The following is an 18,773-nucleotide window of genomic DNA, read 5'->3' as shown; positions in this document are numbered from 1 at the left end:
TGTAATAGCTACTTTTATAGTTTTTTTTTTATTAAAGAAAAGTTTAATATTTTTAACACTATCAGTGTGAATTTGAAAAGTTTATATAAAGTTTTATTAAAGATATGAAAACAATTTTAAACGAAAAAAAAAATTTATTGCAAGATACAATTTTTATGACTGTAGGTATATGTTGTTGAGGATACTCCTCTAAGGCATACGTAAATCCATTTAATACCAGCAGCATTGTCAGTTTGAATTATTTACACATGAAATTCATTTATGTTGACATATCAAAATTAACACAGTTCCACGACCACATCAGCGAAACAATTAACTTAACCTTAATGTCATAGCAATTATCAGGCTAATATGGGACTGTGATCCCAGTTGGATGGGTTTGCATTCATTATTTGAAATGTGCCAATTAAAATGCAGTGCAGAGTTATTTTTTTGTGATTGTGCATATTTAATTAAAAAATGTTAAAAAATATATTTGTGAAGAATTTAATTTTAAAATACAATTTATATGTATGTGTTATTTGTTGTTGCTGTCTTTTTGAACTCATTTAATTTAATTTAAATGCATACATGCACATGTGCACTTTTCACGCTCCTTATCAAAGCAGAGAAGTTGCTGCAGAAGAAGACTTACATTAAAATAAATGATAATAATGATGAGCAGAACAGAACAGAAAAATAAATCAACAAATAATATACATATAATAATATTTCCAATAATATATGAAAAGAAACGTATTTAATACGTATAGGTTGGATTATGTTTAACTATATAACCATAACTATTTTAACTATTTTAACTATTTTACTATATTAATAGTTTGATTAAAAATCAACGGAAGATAATTGGAAAGGAATAGCTAATTCAAATTTAAAAAAATTGACTAACAATAGCCTAGTTACAATATTAAAAGTTAACATTATAAAATAAGTTTTTAACTAACTATAATTTGTTTCAAATCCTAGCGAATATTAAAATAATTGAGTTCAAATTATGGTAAGCGAAATGTAATTTTCTATTTTCCATAGTACTAACCTGAGCCTCACTTAGTTAAAAGCTCTTCTGTTATGTTATGTTGAGTCTTTTTCGAGTTAGTGCATCTAGGCACTTTTACTCTTTGATAGCTGGTGAGTTTCTGCAGAGTCCCACCTATCTCACTGACTAATTTGTGTATTCCTCATAAGCTTCGTGATTATTCAATGACTGATCTAAGATCTGCGTACCGTCCTGTGCGGATACTTATTACTTTGAGATTAGATAGTGCTAAGTAGGGCAGCCTGTCGGTTTTAGCATATAGCTTCAGGGCTCTGTTCTTTATGTATTTTTTGACTGGATCTATTCTAAGGTCTCTTAGTTTGTCATTCGTGCGTATGTACCATGACACTTTGAAGAGTCTTCGGAGAGCTTGACTTTGAGCAATTTGTAGCTTTTGAATAGTAGAGTCGGCAGCTTTGGTATACGCGACACACGCATAAAGTAGTGCTGGTCTAATTATCTGGCTATAGATCAGCTTTCTGCTCTTCGCGCTAAGTTTGTTATATTTGAAAAGTGGGCATTGCAGTGTACATATCGTTTCGTGTTTCATATTATAAAATAACAAACTCGAGACTAAACACATGATGCTTTAATATGTCATCTATGTTACAATAGTGCTGTCAAATCAACACCACGCAATGGATAATCTTAGACATCAATAAAAAAGCCTGGAAAAATTGAAGTCACTAATCTTTCTAACTAAAGTAATACTAGTTGTAAGCAATTACAAACCTATAACATATTATAGGAATATATACAATTTGTAGACAAAAATTGCAGTGTCTAACAAGAGGAACTATTAAAGGCAACAAAAAGTATTAAACGGCCGAATTTTAAGTGGTATTTGAAAAAGCGATGTACAAACAGCATTAAAAATTTTTAAAGTTAAAATGAAAATTTACTTCCGACGAGCTACAGACATGTATTAAAATGGTTTATGTTCAGACTTAGGAACTTAATGGACTACAGCAACAATTTATTCGACATTAAACTTCTTCTGCATTTGACAGCTTCCGTTGGCTGAGGATAGCAAAAATGTGGAAAAGTATGTACAGGAAGAGTAGTTGAAAATTTTAACCAAATGTTGATGACAGTCACTTTGGTTCCTTATTGCAATAAGTACTAATTTCAACTGAATATCCTTTTTATTTGGTTTTACTTTCCGAAATATTGGGAATTTTCAACTTACAGAGAAAATTACAATTTTAAGCTGAATTAATCTCATGCCAACAATAAGTAGTGCACTGCGATGGCAAAGTTCAACTTTATCAATTTCTGATAGTGTTTTCGTTTTTCCTCTTTTTTTCGTAGAGCTTACGCATTTAAAAATCCAGTCACGATGTAACATGGACTAAAAAGTAATTTACGTTTTAAATCCTTGAGGAGTTTTCATTTTGTTGACGATTTTTGTAATGCATTGAGTACATTCTTTTATGTTGTCATCCATCAAAAAGTGTTACTTTAATACTAACGCAGGATATAAGCTTAATCCGTGATGAGATAATACTGATTAGCTTTATTGTGGTTGCTAGTTTTAAAGTGCATAGGCATAGGTTTGAAAATTTCACTAAAATGTTAGAAGCTTCTATAAAATGAGATAAGGATGACAGCCATAAAAAAGTGCTTATTGTAGTGATATTATTTTTTGTCTAGGAGAATGTTTCGGAAATATAGTTTTAATTGAATATAGAATTAATTGAATTATTTGAAGTTTTTTTATGAGTTTATATAATTTTATTATTTCTTATATTTTTTTATTTATTTTTTTAAAACATACTTTCTGAAAAAGAAAAAGATTAATAAAGACAGAAATCACAAAAAAATGTTTGTCTCCTTAAAAATATATTTTTGCCTCCTTCACTGGATCTTAACTCAAAGTTAAAGATGAAAAGTGAAGTGGCGGACAACTGACAACGCATGAAGACTGAAGTGTGCGTGCACAACGTAACCCTCAGCCTCGTCAGCTTCATCCTTTGTGAACAATTTAAAAGAAACACTTCAGTATAAATTGACTGAAGTTAGTAAAAAATGAAAAATAAAGTAAAAAATTAAGAAATAACTTAACGTTTTATGTGCCTTATTATATTCTTACCAGGTAGTCAGAAAAGATATATATTATATCTTATAAAATGAAATTGTTTAACGCTTGGGTGAAAGGACGCATATCCATGTAATGAATACACTTCTGTTTTTTTTTTGATTTTCTTCTCAATTTTCCTTTTCAGCATAAAACTAAAATTTAACGCAAAATAAGTAAAAATCTGCTAACAAAAATAAGCCTGAAGCGAAGGACTAAGCTGTCAACTTAACACGTCCCGGCGGTCTTTTTGTTTTAATAATTGTCATTAATTTATGAAATATTGTTTTACATTAAAATTTAATTTTGAAATTATGAAGTGCAAATGACGCATTTAATAACACAAAAGCAGTTAATCATGTTACTTTTGTTTTATTTAATGAAATTAAGTATTGGCTGAGGGGTGCATTAGTTACGCGATTTAAACGTAGTGCGCTTTTGGGCGCTGATAATTAATTTTTTATAATAAACTATTGTATAGTAAATAACATAAAATCAATGTTATCAATTTATTTATGTGTTAACTTGTCAATTTATTAAAATTCTTTAAATATTTAACGATAATTAAAAAGAATAAAAATAATTATAAGCAAAAAGCTTGAACTAAGTTCGTCCAACAAACAAACGAACTTAGTTTTCAAATAGTCACCCCAAATATACGTATTTACTATACCAGTAAAGTTTCGAATTTTATAGGTGAACAAATATCTGAACTATACAGCTGGTTAACCAAAAACTAATATATAATTTGGCAACAACTTGACATAAAAATATTCATTGGGGTCACGTATGTTTGTTATTGTAGCAAAAAGTTGTGAAAAAATAAACTCCAATGAAATTTTTGGTAATGCTTAAGGTTGTGGTTGTGTCGAAGTTCAAAAAGAATTTGCTGTGAATGTAGTTCTGAGCCAAAAGGGTACTAAAACAAATAGTTTACTCATGGCGTCGATGTACTCTTCTAAGCGGTAATAATATACAACGAATATGTGTTGAGGGAAGAATCATAAAAAATACATTGAATGAAAGTCAACTTATGTGACCCACAAAATTGCCAACACGAATCACCAAGTGTGAATAAACACTTCAATAAGTTTGTCATAAAAATCATGAGTATATATATATAAACGCAACCTCTTTAATATACGGATTATTTTAAAATATTTCTGTGCACTTTCGATGTGAAGAGAAGAAGTTTTATTTTCTATTACATTGTGTAAAATATTATTATAGATTCGTGTAAGTCATTTGTAGTAATTCAGCAAAACTTTATTACATTTATTTTATCTTGACACCCGGTTCCATGACCTTCTCCCAGAATTCGCCATTCCCAATACCCTCCCTGAAGACCTTGTTCAAGCCTTGCGCTTTCAATCTCCCAATACCTAGCCTATTACTTTAATGAGTGGTACCGAAATCTCTACGTTATCTTCCTTTATAATCGTGGTTTTCGTGACCCTGATCACAAAGTTTACCGCTTATTTAACATACTATACTAGAAATATTTTTATTTCATTTTCTTTGTTTTGGCTTACTATGGATATTTTCTAAAAACATTATTTCAAGCAAGCGAATTTATTCTTAATCAAAAATTATTAATATAAATTTGACGTCAAAAAAACTTTAAAGCGTTTTCATGCTTCAGTGAAGTAGCTTAATTTTCCAGTTAGTATTTGTTGAAATTTTCTACTATTATAACTAATGTCCATCTTTATATGCTAAAGTAGACTTTGAGGTGGTAATTCTATTTCTTTTATAAGCTGAAGCTGTGATGATCATCTGTTTGGTGGAATGCTCATGTCAAAACATCTGGTTTTACGAGTATAATTTTTGTCGAAGTATAAGACCTACCACCTAAATTAAGCACTCTAGTCTAGTCAATGCAGTCGGAAATTTATGTGATTCAAGTATCGACAAGAAGATATGCTGCAAATGAACCACTTTGTTCAATAGCTTTATTTTTTTAATAACTAAAAGAGTATTTTTGTTTACATAAATTTCATATAAATTTTGTGTCAACCTGAAAGAAATAAAGATACATTTAATTGAACTGAACTAGTCAATGAGATGGGTGGGACCCTGTAGTATCCCCAGCTAACAAAGAGTAAAAGTGCCCAGTTGCGTTGACTCGGAAAAAGGATCAACATACATATATACATACATTAAATGTCTTGAAGTGAAAGAAATAGAAATACATTTAATTGAACTGAACTACATTTAATGTCTTGAACTGAAAGTAATAAAGATACATTTGATTGGATGATTTCACTTCTTACTTTCATACATTTAAGGATCGATTTTGAAAAACTGAAATTAACTCAAACAACAAACTCTACTTATGTACACATGACATTTTTATTTCCTATTTCGATTTGGAGTTTCATTGTTGGGGATTTTAAGTTGCCATTGACACGACATTAAAAGGAAAGCCATTTTGGATTTGTGGTTGGTTTTTGTGGGCCACAATTATTTATATTGTATAAAAATCGAACAATCATTAGAAAGGAAATGAAAACAAAATTACTAAGGAGTTAGAACACTGATGTGAAAGTATATATATGCAGTTATTATACTTACGTAGATATGTATGCGACCCACATTAGGTTGTTCCTAATGAAAAATGAACAATAGTCGATACTATCAAGTAACTTTTCTGTTTTGGTCTTTTCTGTACGAGTATTTGTTAATGCATTTCGATTCGAATTTCGTTTCATTAATAAAACATTTATGCGTTAGTTTAATGGACATTGTCAATTTTAATATAACTATACCTTTTGTTTTCACTCTGCCATTGAACTGTAATTCATTGACGATTAATTTTCAGTTATCAGATTGAAATCACATTGCGATAATGACATTTGTTTTAACTGCCGAAGGATATATGCTGATCTATTGGAAAATGATTTACGTTTCAATAGCATTGGATTGTGTTTGTCAGTTGGCTTATAAAAACAGAATTTCATTGCAATTAAATTTACTTATAGTATATAGATTAACTTCAATGCACAGATACATTCATTTCTACATTTAAATTCTCATGTCCTACGATAGAACGACAATTAAATTTAAATGAGAATAGAATTTTGTTTTTCAGCTATAATAACATTTGATATGTGATTATTAATTAAATGAGTGTATTTGGAATCATATTAATGATAGATAATAATATGCATGAAATAAAATTGATTATAATATTATGCATATCACATATAAGAGGTGTAAGGCCCAAATTTTATTCTAAAATTTAACCCCACAAATCAAATGAATAGTCAAATATGAGTTTTAAATTCACTTAGTAAAAACATGTTTCTAAATTCAATAAAATTTTCCTACAGTAACATCCATTTTTATTATAAACAAATGACCCTGTAAATTACATATCAAAGACAAACATTTTTTATAAACGAATGACCCTGTGAAGTAAAATATGTTTTGATTAGTTTTTTGCCGCTAATAAAAATTAGTTAAATTTGTTGTAACTATTTCTCTTGTTTGTCTGCATAAACAAATTTAAGAAAAATATTGTGCACGCATTTTTTATGTGATGCAGTTATTTTTGTTGAATTTGATTGCAATGCGTACAACAATAAGAAATTTGTTTTGACAAATTTACGGTACTTTGTTTATTTGAAAATAATTATTGTTTTTGTATGTAATGGAAGGAATTTCAAATAAAAGGGCAGCGAAATTGCCAAATCTTTCTATTTGGAATTTCTTTCACTTCAAGGTAAGTCACTTTTATTAGGGATGATAGTGGGAGCTCGGACTAGTTGGTCCAGGCATATGTTGATTCGTTTGGCCATTGCTGACGATCACCATGTGAATGGATGAACTAGTTTGGGTGAAGTGATAATGGTTGAATTACCTTCTGCTTGGCTTATGCTGGCGTAGGGTAATTTAACCAGTTGAGTTACCTTCTGCTTGGCTTTTGCTGGCGTAGGGTAATTTAACTAGTCATCCAGACTTCCATTTGGCCATAGCTGATGGAGGAATGGGCGACGAGTCACCAACACTGTAAGAAGGCGTGTGGACAACGAGCGTTTGGCAATTGCTGACGGACGTGGCCAGGCGTAACAGTAGGAAGGAACCCTTGTCTGGCTTTTGCTGACAAAGGTATTGCTTTATATTGATATTAGAGTTTCTAGAGATTAGCGATTTGGAATTTCTTTCACTTCAAGGTTAGCAACTTGCGCACCACTGCAAGCAATCGTCATACGACATTTCACAACATTCTACACCGTTTACAACATCGTGACAGCGTTTATGACATCATACAACATTTCACAACATCCTACACCGTTTACAACATCGTTACAACATTTATAACACCATACAACATTTTACAACGTGCTACACCGTCTACAACATCATTACAACATTCTACATCATTAGCAACATTTTCAACATCGCTTTCCACAAATTGATTATATTTTCTTATTTTTTTGTTAAATAATAAACGCTACTTTAAACAGAAGTGTCTCTATTATTTTACTTAGATAAATTTTCTTATAACGAACCCTGGTATACTCGCTGAGTATACCCCAGCTATAGATAGGGCCGGGAAAAGGTCGTTACAGAGGGTACACTAAACCTTAATTTAAAATATAAATTATCTTTTAAAATACTCTTACATTAAATGTACTTATCACCAATTGGAACATGACACTTTAATATATATATTTACACGAATTTTATAGAACTACTAAAACCATAACTATAAAATGATTTATAGAGTTTTTTAATAAGAAATAAACGTTTCTTTCAATTAAAGAAATTATTTATTCAAGCTAAGATTAACTTAAATTTAAACGAAAAGAAAAAAAAATTAAAATAAAAATAATTAACTGATCTTTATAATATTTTGTGCTTAAATATTAGGCTTGGACACCCAATAAGTTTTCTGTCTTCAACATTTGCTTTTAGGATATTTTTAAGGATTCTTAACTACAGATACTTTAGCTGGCGGCACTGAGCTTTATAGTGAAGATTAACTTACCTTTGTGCAATTCATATACGCTCGTTTTTAATCCTGCCACGCCTAATTCTTTATATAACTGTTTCTAATACTTTATTTCTACGGCTATTGTAGTTTTTTGTCGTTTGCTGACCAACTTCTGCTTCGAAGACTAAATATGTTGATTATCTGTCCGAAACGTGCTTTGGTTTTGCAATTTGGTATCTTCTTATATCTCATCCATATTGATGTGTAGCAGTGCTCAGATAATTTTATGTTTCTATAAAATTAGTGGATAAACTGTCGGTACATGTTTACTAGTCTGTGAATTGCTTGCATGTTTCATGATTGTGATACTCAGATAATTGTATGTTAGGACTTGATCTAGTTGGAACCCCTCGTGAGATTTGTTGATACGTTTAATATATTGTTCAGTTTTCGCCATAAGTAACACATTTTTTTTAAAATTAATTGTCATTTTTTTATTCTTAAGGGCGAATACTTCAATCCTATGTATTAAAGATATAAATGCCACTACACAAATTGCAATGTACACTTTGAATCTCCATCTTTCGATATCATGTGTCTTTTACAAATTTCTTAACACGTTATAATGTAGGTATCTACAAATTTTGTTTTCATTTATTTCATTAGCACAGTCCTCATTTCATCGATGTACGTTAGGATTGGTAGAATTAGTGTTTGGTAATGCGAGATACTCCTAACTCTCATAAGATATAGGGTGTAGGGAGTGAATATACAGAGTAAAGTATCTGATTGGTAAATGCCAGCGCGATACTTGTCACTGTTCTCTCCAAGTTGACACACAGTTTTCACTTGGCCCTCTTTGGATAGCTACAATCATCCGTGCAAAGTGAACTAATATGTGCAGCGAAATCTTTCTTATGGATATATGAGGTTCTGCATGGGGTTGGCAAGCTAACATGGAAAAGCACAACTCCAAAGCGAAGAGTCAGTAATACGCTACCAAAGACGACTCACGTCTGTAATGGCCAACTAAGTAAGTAAGTAATGAGAGATATTATAACTTAAGAGGACTTCTATAGAGTATGTTTTATTTAGTATTAAATTCTGAAAAAAAACAAATAATTTCAAAAAAATAGTAATGTGAGTGAAATAAAAATACTACATATTACAAAGTTACTTCGTGTGGAAAATATACTTTCGTGTAAAAGTATTTTTTATAAATTTAAAGAAAATTTAAAGTAATGCAATGTGCGAAAATAAAGCAGTAAATATAATTTCTTTTAGTTGATAGTTCATTTCGTTTATTTGCAACACGTTCACGATAAATTTTTATATTAATTTTCCATCAGCAAAAGCAAAACGACACGGAGCCAATCTTCCTTGTGTTTAATTAAAACTTTTTAAATAAATTTCTTCCCAAACAGCGGGAAACGAGAGTTTAATCCCTCGTCATGTACACCTAATAGAAGAAATACCAATAGCATAAAATTGAATTTCCTAACGAAAAAGTTTGAATTACTAAAAAATAGTGTCAAACTTTTGAACACTTTTTGTTTATTAGAATTTCGTACTCCTTAAAGGATTAAAAAAGTTTACAGAATAAAAAAAAAAAAATAAATTCAGTAAAATTTTTTTAAACTGCAACTGACAGTGTGTATTCCTATAATTTCGTAGAATTGCTCGTATGTGTAACTGAAAAAGGAAAGTTAATTTTATAGAGAAAAACAAAAATAAGTGAAAATGACTCATTTAAGTTAAAGAAAAACTCTTTATCCAAATGTCAAATGCAAACGATATTTTGTAAGATACACAGAATAATGATAGGGTCAATTACTCTACTTTGAGGAATAACGTTTTGAACCTTTAAGTTTAAAACTAAAACAAATTATTTTAAATTTAAACAGCTTTCGGTTGCATACACAACGCCTACATTCATTGACTGAAACTACCGCCCCCAATAAATTACAATGGGTTTATTCTATACTATTCTTGCTACCTTTGGTATGATTGACATATTTTCAGTAACACAGGTGGGCATAGCATTTCTAAAGCTCATTAGGACGTCACTGAGTTGTGCTTCAGTAATCACTTGAAAGAGCAGTTTGATTATTTAACGCATTAATGGGCTATTGAATATACTTCGTATACTGTACGGATGTAATTATGCCATAAGGATGTGTGGGTCGATTGTTTGAACAGGTTACAAACTAATTTACTGTATCAAATGGTTTAAGGTTTTTTAATAATTTAGTTATATTAGTTGTATGCACATGGTGTAGGTATTAAAGGAACCAGATATACTAAAGTAACATTAAAGCAGAATTAACTTTTTCTACTTTTTATAATAAAAATAGTCTCAATCTAACAACCCCGCGCTGTTTGCTTTGTCAATATTAAAAAAATAATGAATTAACTTGACTATTGCCAAGGTAACAATGCGCTAACATCAAACATTGTATAAACAAAAGAATTAATATAGCTAACATATACAAATAACAAACTATACTTGCACGATATAATAAAATGTCTGTGTATTTACAATAAATTATGCTATTAATTAAACGATATAATAATATTCATGGCCGCATTCAGGATGTGGATGGGTCAACGGTCTCCACAAACGTAACATCAAGATTTTGTTTTTTATATTATAGAAACAGGGCCCATAAGACAAAGGCTTCGCTAAATATCAAAAAAAAAAAACATTTTAGTAGCTGTGATTAACAGCTTCAGTCGGGAGATCCTTCAGAGTGAAGATGGCAAATCTATAGGCGTGTGCAAATCGTGAGAATCACTGAAGTATTTTTAACAATTTTAACATATTGTGTTAAAAATTGGACTCTTAACTATTAAATATTATTTTTTAAATTTAATAATTTTCTTAATAATTTTTTCTTAATTTTTTCATTCTAATTTTTATTTCCAACTAAAAACGTCTAGAAATCCCAGCTTTAAAGCAAAAAATGTTGGGGCTACCTTGTGCAGGTAGCTAGTTGCACCCATCACGGTGATTTTAAAGATACTTTAAGGCCTGACGGTTTAACGTCTTATTATATAAGTTGTGAATGATTCAAATGCATTTCGAGTCTTTAATAAAACCTGAGATAGTCTTGAAGAGAACTTCTTGTATTTGACTAAAATTCACTAGAATATATACCCGTCACAAGAGCACGCATTAGAGAATGACAAATCAAATATGAAACACTTTATTTATCTTCTCTCAGCTGTGGCAAGAACTAATGAAGAGAATATTCATTCATTTAACAACCCCACCATAAGACGTGACTACTTGTGTAAAGATATTTCCATATAATTTTTTCTTCCCTTCTGATACTTGATTTATCATAGAAGTAAATTTTAATAGTTATTTTTGATTTGCTCAGTTTATGTTTGCGATATTTTTATGTGTATTAGGTTAAGTTAGTTTAATCTAGTTGGATGTAACTAAATTAACCTATTGGTCTTTATCCGATACCAGATAGAATTATACCTCTATGTACATTACGTAGTAGAGATTTTTGTCAATTTTTGACAGTGTTTGTAACTTTATTTATACCATGATGTGTCTAATGTGCATTAAGTTTGCAAATTTTGATTATGATTCCTTAAACTATTTAGGAATTATGAAATCTTTTAAGATAGTTTTTGTAGTAACTTTTGGTAACATCGAACTGTCTTTAAACATTTTTTAAAAATTCATCAGTTTTATTATTTAAAAAAATATAGTAACTCTCCCATTATGTAGTTTCTACGATTGTTATTTACGATTGTAGATTTAGCTTGAAGCGAGAATGTATGTTATCATTTCACCCCAAATTCTTCATTCAATGTTCGTTCCTTAGTCATATGTGTCGCTAGAACACAATATGTAGAGTTTTGGTATTCGTATATATATCAATATACGATTGATATATAGTAGATTAATATTCATTTTAGCTTGAAGCGCGAATGTTATCATTTTATCTCAAATTCTTCCTTCAATATTGATCTCTTACTCATATGTGTCGCTGAATCAGATAGCAATAGAATAATCATTAGCTTGCAAATTATTACTGATAAGATTCAATGTTAGAAAAAGTATTTTTGGACGCAGCTGCGATTACAGCTGCTACTTACTTTCCTAGACAGGCTAGTTTATTTTATTTATTTATGTGTCAACACTTGTATGTCGATGTCAATGTGTCTGCCTACATTGTTTTTGTTATTGTTTGTCGGTTGCTTTACATTGTTTGTATACAATTTTTACTCTTTGTCGCTTTTATTACGTTTTTAGAATTTCTCGTGTTATGTCCTTAAGTACATTTATTCGTACACTTAAGGATTTTCCACAACTCAGGACAGTAGAATCTCGGCACATGCACGGAATTGCCGTTGCCAAGCCATCGCCTAAATTGGTTTGTTCGATTTACTGTTGATTTTAAATTGCCAACAATTTAAGCCCCAAATTGGATGGGTTTTATTTACAATTTACAATAATTGCACAAAAGGACTTGATTGCCGGCAGCATTCTTCTATGTCGAGTAATATTTTTAAAAAAAAAATCAATGCTTTAAGTATTTTCGTTGAGTCAAGATTCAAAAAATTCTGAAGCAATCTCGGAAACGCTGTGGTACGCTTTTAGTTCATTAAAGCTATCGATTATTTTTCGATACAACAACGTGTCATATTTATTGTGCATTGTAAGTTGTTGAATAAAGTTTTGAACCGGCTTTCAAAGTGTTGGTAATGTTAACGAGGACATAGTGACAAGTAACTGTTGGAGATGTCATGGAAACGCCTGTAAACAAAAGTTAATGGGGACTAAGTAAAACGTTAGTAAAGTGAAATGGAAGCAACAATAGGAGCGCATGTATCGCTTCTATACTACCTCAGGTTGTTTGGACAAGTCGTCATATTAACAATAACGTTCTGATATTTAAGTAATTCTAATAACATTGATATGTATATAATTTTCTCGAATAATTAAATAAATAAATAAATTCAGGCAGTAAGGAATATGTTTTGCTTTTGTGAAATTTGGTCTCCATAATTGTATTGAAGTCAAATTATAGTTAAAAATAATATTCAATTTGAATGGTCTTTGATCATTTTCAATTAGATATTAAATTTTGGGTACGCAAAAACTTTTAATATTCAAATTTTAACATAAAACTTATATAACAACGGGCCATTATTTGAGCTTAAGTGGGCTTTAGGCACACGGCCGCCACTTCTTTCTAGGTTTTTACACAAATTGTTGATATCTATTATTTTTTTAGTGCTATTATCTAGCACCTTGACATTGAACATTTTTATGCAGTGGTTTGCTATAGAAATCTTATTCTTATTTTGTTATATATATTATTTTTACAAATGTTTCTGATAGATACTCATTGCAAAATTATTTCCGTTTTTGTTTGTTTTGTGCTACTAATTAGCACTTCGCTAAAGTTTTCATTCAAATGTTTAGGTAAACGGCTCGTTGGTGATAGGAAATTTTTTCTTTGTACTTGTATAAATTTTTTCAATAAAAAAAAATTGTTTATGATTTTATTGTTGTTATTTAGCACTTTTTTTATTTCATTGTTTAACCTCAATGGCAGTGCTATTAAGTAGCACTTTGACTTTTATTTTACTATTTTAGTATGCAGAGATGAGTTTAATTAAATGAAGCGAAGTTCTTCGCTTCATAATTGGTATGAATTAAGTTTAATATAAGAGGTTTTTTTTATTTGCATATAGTAGAAAATGAGGACATCTTTGCAACAAGTGAGACTATTTTGTAAGGCTTTAAATGAATTAAATGCTTAATTAAATGAATTAAGGTATACCAAAGTTATGTATTCGTTGCACAAAAATTAATCATGAGTAGGGATTGTCACCGTATGTAGTTTATAGAATGTACACGACGATTATCAGGCCCATCATAACCTATGGCTCTGTCGGCTGGTGGCAGGCGTTGGACAAAAAAAATGCAATTTGGCCTGCATTGAAAAAGTACACAGATAGATTAGTTTGATTGGGTATCTCCGGAGCAATCAATAGTACACCTCAAATAGGTTTAAATGTAATACTACATCTTCTATCATTGTATGAACACCGTACAATTTTCGTGGAGATCAATCAATTCAATAAATGTTGAGGGCTGGTCTAAAAAGTCTCCATTATTTGTATCTCAAGAACTAAGAAACAAAAACTAAAAGACATTCTCGGAGTATAGGCATATTGACTCGGAGTATATGCAAATACTTAATAGCGTCTCCGATGTGTTTCTCAGTCCATCGTAAATATTAAGGATACATTTATTATAACATTCTGACATTTTTTAATAGTACCTTTCTAAAGAACTTTTACTTTTACTGGACCGTAAGTTAACACTAAATTAACATTTTAATTTTTGCACTAACCTGTTGTTCCATTTTCTGATTTCGACTGCTAATTGCTGACATTTTGTTAAGATATTATTATTATTATTATAGATAATTGAATATATTTTTTTAGTTTAGTTTGAATTAACTAATGTTTTCTTAATGCTTTTGTTTATTTTGAACACCAACAATTACAATTTTAATAAAATTTTTTTTGATATTATTTACGATATTATTAGTATTCACTTATTCTTATTTGCCATTTTCAAAAACAACAACTGACATATGTAGTCTAATAGGCAACACAATAATTGTAAAGAGTGAGGTATGTACAACACAACAAACAACAACAAAACACGAATTCAAAACAAACGTTCAAATGTTGGCAGCTGTTATATTTACAATGAAATAAAAAGGAAAGAATATGATTTGAGGAGCGCAACGTGTGCAACTGCCTTGCCTGCTTATTGAATTTAGCGATGGTAGATCGTACACAACGGCAGCGGCAACTGTTTCGTATAAGCACAGCCGATAAGAACGCATACAGTGGCACTTAGCGCGATTTAAATGTACGGCAAGCCCAATTGGCTTGCATACAAATAATAACAACAAAATGAAAAATTATTGCAATTTTTAACAATTTCGCGTTAATTGAAAAAATTGCAGCATAACACGGGTATAAAGATTTCTGTAGTAAAAATAGTTGATGACTCGTTTATATACAAATTTTATTTTTTTTCTTTCAAATATATTTTTATTAATTTCGTATTTTTATATTAATTGTTTATTATAATTTTTGAAATACATAATATAGACTAACTTTCCGAAACAACCGAACATGAACGATTCACAACGTCAACTAAACTGTCGAACATGTTTCAAACAATTTTAATGCACAAAATTTGTTCATACAGGAGCACAACAGTAGTAAAAATGAAACCACAACGCTTTTACTGTTAATACTGTGCAGACAGGATATTTTCTTACATATTAACATGTTTGATTGCAGAAACAGTAACACTTAACAGCGCTGCTAAGTGTGCATTTCACTATTCAGCATATCAAATTGTGAGCAACTGGAGTTCAATTATTTTTTTTTTGCGTGCATAACTTCCTTATACTCTGTCGTTCTTTGCATGTAAACCAAACGAAAATAATTATTATTCTCCTTTTAATATTTTGTTGTTGTTGACAATTGGTTGTTTGTTCGATTCGAAAATGAAAATGTGTGTGGACAGATGCGCATACCGTGCGCTAAATATTGCAGTGGTTTGACATGGTATCTGTTATTGGAGTTGTTGTTGTTGTTATTAGTTTTCATTTATAAATTATTGAGATTGTGCTAAGCATGAGCAGATGAATTTAAATAGGAGAGTTTATCCTTTAGTAATAATATTTTTTATAAATGAAAAGATATAAATATATTACTTATTATTTATTTTTGTAACAGCATTATTGGTACAAATTTAATTTATAATTATAATTATTGTTAATATTATTAATTAATTATTATTAATTATATTATTATTAATTATTATTAATAGTTATTAACAATTATAATTAAAATAAATAAAAATTATTCCTCTATCTTCTAGGAGGAGCTTATGGCCGCAAAATAATTATAATTACACAATAGATAATTATGATAACAATAGATTATGATAATTATAATTTTTTTTTAAATAAATTTTGAACAACATGAATATGGTATTATAAATTTTAATATCAATTATTAACGTAACTAGAAATCTTAAGACTTTAACGTGCCCAAAACTTGAATAGTTAAAAAATACTTGTACTTGATTTCAGTTGAGTACTGACTGCTTGCTTGAATAAAGCTACAGGATTAATTTTTTTTTCGATGTAGTTTTGAGGAGCAAGTGCATTTATGTAGCAATGAAACATGCTGTATATAATTTATATATGACAAATTGTTAAACAAACCTTATTTTTATATAAATAATATTTAAAAATCACATTTCTTAATTCTAAGTCTAGTTCTATATAGTTTTTTCATATCAAAACCAACTAAATTATTATGTAGTAACTATTCTTCAAGCATTTAATATACCGTTTATATTAATATTTTTCGGTAAATTATTCCTATATATACACAATATATAATTTTTTAATATTTTATTGTAAATTCATAATAAAAAAATATAAAGAATTTCGATAAATAATTTAAATAACCAAGCGAAAAATATTTTTATTTTGTATTTTTTTGTGATTTTTTTATCTAATAAAATTTAACTTTTAAATAAATTTATAGACATTTCTTTATGTTCTCTTCACTTCACGGTAGTTTTCCAAATTACTCAAACACATCTTCGCCACCTTGATTTTCTTGAGCCTGTTCTTGAGCTGCTTGTTGCAATTGCTCTCCAATTTGTTGAGCCTCTTGTTGCATTTGTTGTGCCTCATTTTTCGCCATCTGTAGTTCTTGTTGTGTCTCTTGTTCTTCTTGTTCTATTTCCTGTTGTTGCTCTTGCTCCTCTTCCTGTTCTTGTTGCAACATTTGTTCTGCTTCTTGTTCGGCTTGTTGAGCTTCTTGTTCAGCTTGTAGTTGTTGATTGCTTTGTTCTGCTGATTCCATTGCACTCCAGTTAACTGGTACTTGATTCCATAGAGCGACTTGTATCGTTGCATTTGTTGAGTTCTGTGTCATCTGTATCAGATTTAATGAGGTTTGTAGATTGAGTGTGAGGGAATTTGTATTATAGCTGGCCAAATTCGTGGTATAGGTCTGTTGTGCAACTACAGTGGAGTTTTCGTTAATACAGAAGTCAGTTGTCTGGAAGTTGTAGTTCGATAAGTTGCCCTCATTGACAAGAATTTCACAACCACAGCTGCTAGGTGGGCAAATCAATTGATCACATGTTAAGGTACCTATTAGTATTTGAAAAATAATTTAAATTAAGTTTTATATAAAATGTTATAGAGAAATAGAGATTTAGTTATTACCATTAACATAGGTTACTGACAATACATCGATGTAGGTCGGCATGCCATAGCTTTGCTGGCCTAATAATGCCAATGCAAATACAGCTAGAAACTTCACTCCCAATATTGCCATTTTTCTATTTATAAGAATTGAATATTTTTTATTTGTTAAATAGTTTCAATGTCGTTTATGTGATTAAGAAACTTACTTACTTCGTTGACTTTCACTTTTTAACTAACAACATTTACAAATTCCATTTCATATTTATATTCTAAAATTTGTAGAAGTTATCGCTCATTATAATCCTTTTCGAAAATACTTTTCTGTTAGACCTAAAAAAGTACTGATAACAAGAGTAAGCCTTAATTATACTTAATATAGTGGGAATTGAAATGTGTACAATACCAAAACGTAAATAAAATTTAAAAATGTGATTAATTAATAATAATTCAATTAATCATATTAATCTTTTTGAGAACAAAAATAAATAGGTAGACAATGTGTGAATTTTTAAATAGATAGTTACATCTATATGCGTGTATATGCTGTACTTTAGGTAAATGAGTTGGTATAGATATGTATCTACTATTCTAAATGCATTTACTATATGGGGAATACCTTGACAAGAAGATGATCAATCAACACTACACGATCGTTTATTTCTTGAAGAGATAAAATAAAAATGAAATAATTTTCTATATTTATCCGCGAAATATATATTTAATCGTATCACCTAAACATTGGTGACTGATAAGGTAAAAAAGATTTTTGAAGTTCAATGCTAATTATTAAAAATTTGTAAAAAGATCGAGAATATCATAACTGGCTAGAGCTAGATATAATAATATTTTTGAGGTATGTATGTTAGGTTAGGTAAATTAAACTTTTCCATTCGGGGACATCTATTGCCAGTGTGATGCCATGTGTTACCATTGGTAAATAAAAGTATATGATAATATTATATGTATTAAACGTTTCATAGAATAATGTAATTAAATCATGACTGATGGTCTTAGAATACTTTTTCATATACATATATATATATATATATATATATATATAGGGACACTATCTTACATGGATTCATCTATATCTGTGAAGGAAAAGTTTGAATACTTTTTGACCAGTTTTTGATTGGTAAATCTGGGGTAACTTTTTTAATCGCGCTTCACTTTTAGTGCAATTTTCATTTTCGATTGGTAAATATTGAGCAAAATGTATAACACTCGAGATTAATTTGTAACACTCTAGATACTTTACCACAGTAGCAAGATTACCCTGAAATTAATAGCTCTTCCATATAATTTGACAGATAAAGTGTGATTTGGTTCTATATATGTATTTATGGAAAATATAAATGTCTACTAATACCTTTACAAAAATGTTAGATAATTCTAAAAATTTTGGATTGGGCAATAAAATTTGACTTA

General features: G+C 29.7%; 1 protein-coding gene across 2 annotated transcripts; it reads right to left on the bottom strand.

The window, feature by feature from the left end:
- Positions 1-16,622: 16,622 nt before the first annotated feature.
- On the bottom strand, positions 16,623-17,647 carry LOC119684173 (ras-interacting protein RIP3-like). Of its 2 annotated transcripts, none has more exons than XM_038098143.1 (3): positions 17,552-17,647; positions 17,364-17,479; positions 16,623-17,288 (listed from the first exon to the last, which is right to left on the bottom strand). In XM_038098143.1, the coding sequence occupies exons 2-3, from the start codon at positions 17,473-17,475 to the stop codon at positions 16,714-16,716; spliced, it is 687 nt and encodes a 228-aa protein (XP_037954071.1). In that variant the 5' UTR covers positions 17,476-17,479; positions 17,552-17,647; the 3' UTR covers positions 16,623-16,713. The 2 variants fall into 2 exon arrangements, with proteins under 2 accessions (XP_037954071.1, XP_037954072.1); XM_038098144.1 differs by having other exon boundaries at positions 17,556-17,638.
- Between the last annotated feature and the right edge of the window lie 1,126 nt (positions 17,648-18,773).

Source organism: Teleopsis dalmanni, chromosome 2 (genome assembly GCF_002237135.1).
Source record: "Teleopsis dalmanni isolate 2A chromosome 2, ASM223713v2, whole genome shotgun sequence".
In the NCBI taxonomy this organism is placed as follows: Eukaryota; Metazoa; Arthropoda; class Insecta; order Diptera; family Diopsidae; genus Teleopsis; species Teleopsis dalmanni.
Note: the sequence above shows the minus strand (reverse complement) of the source record. Positions and strands in the feature narration are given on the sequence as shown.